This window comes from Lathyrus oleraceus, chromosome 5, assembly GCF_024323335.1.
Source record: "Lathyrus oleraceus cultivar Zhongwan6 chromosome 5, CAAS_Psat_ZW6_1.0, whole genome shotgun sequence".
Lineage (NCBI taxonomy): Eukaryota > Viridiplantae > Streptophyta > Magnoliopsida > Fabales > Fabaceae > Lathyrus > Lathyrus oleraceus.
In genome coordinates this window covers 536,546,953-536,556,385 of record NC_066583.1, presented here as the reverse complement: position 1 = coordinate 536,556,385, position 9,433 = coordinate 536,546,953, and the positions used below count along the sequence as shown (strand labels likewise).

General features: G+C 37.4%; 1 protein-coding gene across 1 annotated transcript; it reads right to left on the bottom strand.

The window, feature by feature from the left end:
* Nucleotides 1-6,166: 6,166 nt before the first annotated feature.
* On the bottom strand, nucleotides 6,167-8,408 carry LOC127081920 (uncharacterized). The gene is made up of 3 exons (XM_051022152.1): nucleotides 8,330-8,408; nucleotides 6,636-6,970; nucleotides 6,167-6,490 (listed from the first exon to the last, which is right to left on the bottom strand). Exons 1-3 carry the CDS (start codon nucleotides 8,406-8,408, stop codon nucleotides 6,167-6,169), a joined length of 738 nt encoding a protein of 245 aa, XP_050878109.1.
* Between the last annotated feature and the right edge of the window lie 1,025 nt (nucleotides 8,409-9,433).

Genomic DNA, 9,433 nt, shown 5'->3' with positions numbered 1-9,433 from the left:
CCTCAAATTCAGCCCAGGGATCCAAAATAAACGGAACCCTCTGATCAATACCAGGGTCAAACCTCCGGCGTCCAGAAATAAATCCATGAATCCGACTTATAAATATGACTCTGATCAACAGCTGTACCAATAGTCACCAACAAAGTCACCATCAGAACATGTATCAGTAAGAATCAACCCTCCCCTCACAGGTAAATTCTAATCAGGTCATCCTAAGGCGGATAATGGTCTTGACAATCGGGCAAAGATACTCAACGGGTTTGCCCTTTCGGGTGTGCCATTGCAGCTCTCTTAAGATCGTCTCAATCAAAGATCCGGGAAAGAACGGTCACCGAAGTCAACAGCTCAGATGAGATCATCCAACCTGAGTGGAATAACTCCAAACGGAAGGACTCCCTCAAATGAACCTCGTCCGGCTGTGGTGACACGTTGCAACAACATGCTGATACAGCAAGTGAGGAACGCGAGACCACACTAATCCTAGGTGTATACTCGGGTCTGGGTTTTAGCCCCACTCAGAACACCCACCCCAAACAGAGGAACCACCTGCACAGAAGACAACTCAATGACAGTATGATGCATGCAAATAGATATGCACATATATACAACATAATAATCATGAATGCAATAAATAACAGCAAATAGCAACCAAAACCCTAACCTAGAGAGCGCTAGGAGAGACTCGCTTAGGGAAGATGGACCAGCAAGAGGTCAACTTCTCTAAATCCCCAGCAGAGTCGCCAGCTATCGCATTACGCGAAAAACCGGCGGGAAAACGAAGACAACAGAGCCGCCACCGCGCGTTATTTATCCCAAAAGAGGGAAAGGAAACACTCAGAGTAAACCTGGAAAAGACATGGTCTAGCGACCAAAGAGAATGGGATCGGGAGTCGGTTATGCGAAGGGAAGGTATTAGCACCCCTACGTATTCGTCGTACTCGACGGGATCCACGCGCAATAGGAAGGAAAATGGTTGCTAAAACACTGCTCAAAACATCAAACATTGGCTGAAAGAGACACAAGAAAACAAACGAGACTGACTCGGCAGGATCTCGCATCCTGGGCCTACTTAGTCTATCAAGCATAGACATCAGAGTCGAAGTAGTTCGGGCTGGGAAAAACACATGCTCGCTAGGATGTCGCATCCTATGCATACGTATCTTCTTGGACTAAGAAGAATCAGAGCATTCGTAGCTCGGCTCACGCACACAAACAAAACCACAGGCAAACGTGGAATCCGAATGCCAATCGCTGGACTTACATCAGATTCCGAACCAAAACACACCCACACTGGAAACCAGATGCCACTTGATGGACTTATACCGGACTCCAAGCACACAAACAAAACACAGGAAACCGACTGCCAATCGCTGGACTTACGTCAGACTCCGCACCAACACAGGAAGAAGAAGGGTCTCGATTGCAACTAGGGCAAGAGAAAGGGAAGGTCTCAATCGCAACGAGGGCGAGAGAAAAGAATTAGTGTTAGTTGTTAGTCAAACTCGACAAGACATCGCATCTCGTGCCTACGTATCTCATCTGGACATGAGAATCAGAGTTGCCGTAGTTCGGTTAAACTATTCTTGTTGGTTTGTGTTTTTTAAGTGGACGACGTCACTACGCAATCTACCGGATGCTCGACCTTTGGAGACTTACTCACCTGTAGTAGAAGGAGTTGACGTATCCTTAAGAGGGGATAATGTTTGTTTGTTTTTTAAGAAAGCTCAAGCAAGAAAGGAAGTCCTATACGAAGGAACCGTGCTACCTTAATTGACATGCAAACGAGACTACGCGGAGTCCAACAAACCTAGGGGATACAATCACACCACACAAACACATACAGCATGAAGTAAACACACCAACAAGGGGCTCAAACATCAAGGCTAGGCTTTAGTCGAGGGGTCATGTCAACCTCGACAAACAAGCCACTGTATCAGGGTGAGGTTAGCTCTTAACCCTAACATTGAGAATTAGGGTGAAGCAGATGAAAGGTGAGTGAAGATGAGACTTCACAGCTCTTATCCCTGGCCTGGGAGAGCTTCAGACAATGAAGTGTGGGTCCAGAAAGTGGGAACCCTTCTACACTTATGACACTGACTCAACTGTACAACTGTACAAGGATCTTGGGTTACTATCCACAATGCATCAACACAGTGGTGCGAGCAGAGGGATGACTCAACTGACTAGCAGGAGATGGATTTCACATCTCTTGTATCTGCCAATTGCCTTATCAAAGGTCTTTTCCTGCTTGGGGACAAATATAAACAAGCACAAGCATTGCCTCTTAAGGAGGACTTCAGACAGGTGCCTGGCCAAGTAACAGGCCAGGTCTTCCAGACTACATGGAGAAGAGATCATTATACCTCAATGCTCAAGCTAGCAAGTAAAGCAATCACAAGTTCACAAGGAACTATAGCAACTAAGGTACCTGAAATCAATCCAACATAATCAGTATACCAGACAAACAAAAAGCACACAGACAATTACAAGTCCACAGCACAAACAGATAACAAGCATCAATGCACAAAGGTGCAAGCCACAAGGCATAAGCACAAGTTTCAATGCCTACAAAACAAACTCAAAGTTAGTCATAAACAAGTCATAAACCAACTCCAATTGAGTGCATCATCAAGCATAAGCAATTGTGCTCTTTGACCTGAAACAAAGCTCAAATGTGAGAACACAAACCACTAGTACAAGACTAGGGTCAAAATGGGAGCAATAAACCAAAACAGAACATGAAACTTATCAAAAGTCAAGATCAAACAAATAAGAAACAAATCCAAGTGGTTTCATGTTCACATCATCAACCATTATCATTTCATGAGGCAAAGAGTACAAAACATGCAATTTAGAACCTCATAGGACCAAACAGAATGATTCAACTCAAATCAACTCACAAACATTTCAATAAAATCCCAAAAAATTCATGGTCAAACAGCATTCATAACATGACCTACAAACCAAATTTAAAGTCATTTGGACCAAGGGAAGCAAGCCAATCAAATTCATAAAGTCAAGGCATGTTCAAACAAGCTCATACAAGGCACCAAATCATGCATCAACTTCAAGCAACCATAAAACAGAATTGGCATAAGATAAATGAACCAAATCAAAGCCATGACAAACTTCAAGATGTCTATAATACACATGCCAAATTTCAAGTCCATCCAATACACCACAAGAATTTCACAAATCATATGAAATCATGACTCACAAAAGGTTCACAATTGGTCAAACAAGGGAGAAATTATCAAACAAATTGGAAATGCATTCAAAAATTCCAGAAAACTTCACAAGCAAACTTAACATCCAGAAGATTCAACATGCAAAAATTCAGGTCATTTTGAGTTCATATGGCATGGTAACAAAAATCAAGAAGTCAAGCAAGAAATGGTGTGACACAAATTGTCACACCTCTAATGATCAGGTCATATCTCACAAACCAGGAATGCAAAAATCACAAACTCTATATCAAAATGACCATGAACATGTCTAGTTTAAGCACACAAAATTTCAGACTCATTGGATTTAGCATCATCATTTCACAAGTAAAATGGCATGGAAGGTACAACTTGGATACACATGAACAAACCCTAGGCAATTAAAAAATCCACACGTGCATAAATTCTGGAAAAATCACCATAAAAAACTAGAGATCATGAGGAACATTATGCAAAAAATCCCACATTATTTGGACAAATATTCGTTAACTTATGATTTTTGGAAGATCAGCATGTGAAATGAAATTAAAATTTGAAAACAAAATGAAATTATGGATTTAAATGGAAATAATGGCAAAAGCGTAATTAGAATGCTGAAATGATGAAACGCCGCGTTTCATTTTATGCGGTGGCAGGGCGTGATTGGTGGCATGGCACACGAACACCAAAAACATGCAAAAACACGGGAATGAAGATCAAAACATCTTTTGGAAACGCAGAATTAGGGTTCATACGCACATTCATATGTTCTTCATCATCATGAACTTTTTTGCACAGAAATTGACAAATGATATACCGTTACACTCGCCTTAGCATGCACATCAACAATATAACATCAATTTAATCTAAATCTCAATATCCAGCACGGATCGATCAAAAGAAAATTCACCTATCAATCTTATAATCAACATAACTTGCTTAATTCTCAATGAAAATCCACGATTCAAAGTGCAGTACAATCAGCATGGCAAGATCTATCCAAAGCATATCATGATTTCAAGAATTTTAAGGATCGAATTCCAACCTCTATGAAGATGCAGATGTGAAATCGCAGCTTTCAAGTCTTCAAAGGCAAAAACAGATGATCCTTAGCTCATATATGATGTAATGGATGAAGAATTTGGAGTTCAGCTTGCACGATCTAGCTCAAATATGCAACTGCCATGGATGATGTTCAATGTAACAGTTCCAAATTTGGCTCGAAAATGGAAGATCCTGGCTTCAATCTTCTTCAGCAGTGCTTGGGAATGCTTCAGCAATGAAGATCCAATGCAATGTTCTTGGAGAATTTGCAGAAAAATAAAGAAGAAAAGTTGAGAGAATTTGCTATTTTTTGGATCTAGATCTGAGATGAATGAATGTTAATCCCAAATTCAGTTAGCATTAACATTATATACCATGGATTAGTGAATTCCTTAATCTCAATTAGCCAAATGTAATGGTAATTAGTGAAATCAAGTTTATGTGCAAAATGGCCAAAGTGACCTCATGTGTGGAATGAGCTGCTACAGTGCACGAGTTTCTTGCCAAACACACTCCAAATTTCATTTAGGACCAATTGTAAGTGGTGGGAAGTGTAGAAAATGCATAATTTTGAAATGGACCTTTTCCCTCCTTTTTTCAAATTCAAACCAAGTGAAAAATGCCATTTTTATGTGATGATTTTTGATGAAATGCAATGAATGATTTGGATAGAACATGTCAAATGGAGATTGTAGCAAAAAATCCCACTCAATTTGGCCAATTGGTGTGAAAGTTATCCCACTTTGAAGTTCAAAATTTCTTGACAATGATTTGATCATAACTTGCCAACCACAAATGAGAAATAGATGTTCTTGGACGTTTTGGAAAGGTGAGAGCAAGATCTTCAACTTTCATGTTGAACAAAATTCCATTTGAAGTTTGTATGATGATGTAAATTTGAGGAGAAGACCTTTCCATTTTGGGCAGTTTGAAATTACAGGTCACTTACTATTTTTGGAAACTTTTCTTCTGACCTCAAATTCCTCAATGATGATCTTTGACATGTCAAATGAGACTTGTATGGACCTGAATGAGGCCTCTCAAACCACCTCCCACCTTCAAATCCATGGTTTCAGGCGCAGTTGACCACAATTGACTTTCTAGGGTTTCAGATGAAATTCAGCTTGACTGTTGAGCTTTGATCATCCAATCCTTGGCCAAACCACTTCAAAATGGTCCCTAGGTCACATGAACATGTTGAACCAACCTTAGGGCTTTGCTTCAATAGGAAATGCACTTGCTTGCTTGCTTGACTGATCCTCCTAACTAGTTAACTGATGACTTGCACTTGGGCAAATGGACAATGCAATGCTATGCAGTGGACTATGTAATGTTAATGACCTAATATGAAAATGAATGTACAAAATGGGAGGTGCAAATTTGAGGTGCTACACATGGGCATACTCAACTATGTTAATTGTTGTATTTCTAAGGTGTCTAATCTTATCAGTCCATGCACAAACATTTTTCTCCTTCACTTGGTCAAGAATTCTGCTTTCAACATATTTCAACAAACCATGATACTTTTCACACACTTTCCTGAAATGCATAACAGAATTGACATATAGTTACTTTATGGAAGAATTTACTATATGATTCCATGCATCCATCATTTTTTCCACAGCCACACCTGTCTTCACCATTTTTCCATCTTCGAACTCTATATGTTTCGTCCTTACCGTGGGTTTAACCCGACTTCTCACATTATTTTTTATGTGATATCTACAAAGTAATGCATTATAAGTAGGAAATACATTTGCAATCGAATTCATCAAGGCGTTGTCGCGGTCAGTAACAATCACTTTAGGCATCTTACTTTGGTCCTTCAACAGTGTCCGACATACCTCTAAGGCCCAATCAACATTCTCCTCTTTTTCACTCTCTAAAAATGCAAAACCAACATAATATTTCTTCTCAGTTCAGGTGGCACCAACCATCTCCAATAATGGAAGTCTATATTTGTTGGTCTTGTAGGTTGAGTTAAGTATGAGCACAGTAGGAAATATGTTGAATAACTTTATGGAATCAGGATGAGTCCAAAATATATCTCTAACTGTAACTCCATCATAGCATGTTAGATACCTAGACATGTAACTGTTATAATCCAACAATTTCAAGAGTTGTTGCATTTCAGATCTATCCCCCTTAAGCGCCTTGTTAGTTTGGTACCGAATGTTATACACTTGCTTGATATTTGATATATTTTCGGGTCTTTTTCGTTTCAATGTTGCAATTATATTTTTCTATTGAACCAAATTCAATGTCATGTCAGCAACATATTCATTCTCTTCCAGCATGAGCCGACACACACTAGGATGACCGACTAATTTTTCACACAAATCATGGTTATGAAAACCACATATGACATTGAACCTTCAGTTTTTTTACCAACAGGTAACCACACATCTTAAAGGGACACTTACATTTTCTTAAATTTGTATCATATCTTTTAAAATTTCGGAGATGAGGTTTATATTTCCCTCTTCTTTCGCACATCATTGTCACAAAAGCGCATATTCTATCTGAACCATTATCGGACCTTCTGATAACCACACTAAATCCAAGTTTGGAGGCCTCCATACGAATCCATTGAAACATTTGATCACGAGATTCAAACTCTTGCTCACTTTTAAATTGGTTGCCAACATCTACCACCTTCACAATAACATCTTGGACATTCAGAGAAACAACTTGTTTGGGAAAAACATTGAGGTGCACTATATCTAATGAAAATAATTACAACATAACAGTTTATAAGTGCCACTGCTGGAAACATAATTGGAAAATAAACACATCCTACTTCCGGAAATGCATCTTTGGAAAAGTTCATACTTATTCCGGAGATACATTTCCAGACAAAACACACATTTTTTCAGACATAAAATATGATTAATGTGAGCAACACAGTGTGAAATAAAGGATCTTTACTTGAGATTCTAACTTATTTTGCTCCCATTTGATGTGATGAACCACAAGATTGAAGATTTGAAGTGAAAAAGTGGATTGAGAATGAAGAGGTTTTTGGTGAGGGTTTGTAGAGGAAAACAACAATGACAACAATGGTTGTGTGATCATGCAACTGTGTCTTTTATCTGATTATTCCGGAGATGCATCTCCGAAAATATCTAACATGCAAAGATGACAAAATATTTTGAAATCCCGCACAATCTTCCGGAGATATATCTCCGAAATATCTACTGAACTGATCAATTATTAATATATTTCTTGAAATATCCGAGAGATGTATTTCTGAAATAAGAAAAAAAATCAAATTTATAAAGCGCCACTCAGAATGACCTGTGTTGATTGTGTATTTTGTGCGTCCGAAGATGCATCCTCAGAAACTAGAGACATTTTAGAATTTTTATGTGGTGTCTAAAAAACATATAAATTGCATTAATTAATCGCCACATATATATTCAGGCAAGAGTGTGGCGACGACTTCCTCACATGTAATATCAGATTAATATCTTTGTAATTCTTAAAAAGATTGGAGATATTTGCTTGGTGTTTTGTTTTTCTAATTATTGTTTGACAAAATTAAAAAAACACAATATTATATGTAAGTATCACTTTCAATTCTCTCCTATGCGATCAAAATTCAATAATTATGTAATATATAATTAAATTTATATGATTATTATTTATTTTATTATTAAATAATTTATTTTAAATTTATAAATATATACAAAATATATTTATATCATATTAAATAAATTGACTCGTGCTATCGTAAAAATATCTGATTAGTTTATATTCTAAAGCTAGACATTGATATTTGGAGGACAAAGCAAAAAGAAGAAAAATACTTATAAACTATGTTGTATTTGTTTTCTAAAAAATAATGCAACACACATTTTGAAATTTTTGTTTAATTACAAGTTAAGATTTTAACTAGTTTATTTGTAAAATATAATTAATTAAGAGAGTTGGCTTAGTGAGCATGTACTATCTTCTTCCTTGATTACTTCAACAAAATTTGCCTAGTTGACCACTGACCCACAAAGTATGAACAACACTTGCCTTTTTTTGAATGCTACATGTACCTGAAGGACTAACAACAGGATATTGCTGTCATAAACTTTTTCCAAATGTCTTGCGATCATATACTTTTTCAAAAAATGCAGGCAAACTTCCACTATCTATGACATTTACATACATGCATGTCTTTAAAAGCAAAGGAGTTACTAATCTCTCTCATTCATGTATCACTTTGCTTGTGATTTTCTCTTTGTTTAATTGCTGCTAGAGAATCTGGAGAGCATTAAGAAAAGCAATGAGTTAAACGTTGAGTACAAGTATTTGACCTATTTCTAATCAGTGTGAAAATCAATCGCTCAACGTTAACAGGAGCAATGAGCAAAGCGTTAAGTAAAGAGAGATATTTTTTTTTCCATTTAAAAGTGATTATAAGTATTTTGTTAGAATTAATTCATTTTTCAAAAATTTGTAGACAAAATTTGTAAGAGGACATTTTAATATTTCTCCTAAGTCCCATTTGTATTTAAGTAAGTGAATGGTGTGAACAATTATTATTCCTTTTGTAGTGTGTGCGTGCAACCATTTTGTAATCATTTTGGAGTAGTGGAAATTTGTTATTATTCTCTCTTCTCTCTCTTGTTTCCATTATTCATCTTTATCACCTTGTGCACCAACAATTAGTATCTAGAACTTCGATTCAGATCCACAGGGAAATACCACGGAAAACACGAATGAAACGGTGAGACGTTGTGTGATTGATTTCTGTTCGGAGAATTCGTGGTAAATTTTTGATCAGAATCGTAACAGAATCACATATCTTGATTCTGAAGGATTGGGAAACACTGTGTTTAGGTGAGATCTGAGTGTATTGCACAAGGTTGAAGATGAATGGAAACAATCTGAGCACCAAACTTCCATTGTTCGATGGTAAGAACTATAATCGTTGGATGATTCAGATGCATCTGCTGTTTGGAGCTCAAGATGTTCTTGATCTCGTCAACGAAGGTTACATTGTACTTCTAGAAAATGCAACGGATGCGTAGAGAAATACTCAACGTGATCTGAGGAAGAAGGATCAGAAGACGTTGTTCTACATCCATCAGTGTTTGGATGTGAACGTGTTTGAGAAAATCGCTAATTCGACGACGACAAAAGTTGCGTGGGACACACTGGTACGATACTACAACAATGATGCATCAGTGAAG

What these genes read in the sequence shown, in the direction of transcription:
- LOC127081920 (XM_051022152.1), bottom strand. Translation starts at nt 8,408, where the DNA reads ATGTATGTAAATGTCATAGATAGTGGAAGTTTGCCTGCATTTTTTGAA. An exon ending in TCGCAAGACATTTGGAAAAA is followed by an intron (nt 6,971 to 8,329) that starts GTTTATGACAGC and finishes TATTTTCATTAG; the next exon opens with ATATAGTGCACCTCAATGTT. An exon ending in AGATGTGTGGTTACCTGTTG is followed by an intron (nt 6,491 to 6,635) that starts GTAAAAAAACTG and finishes TTGGTTCAATAG; the next exon opens with AAAAATATAATTGCAACATT.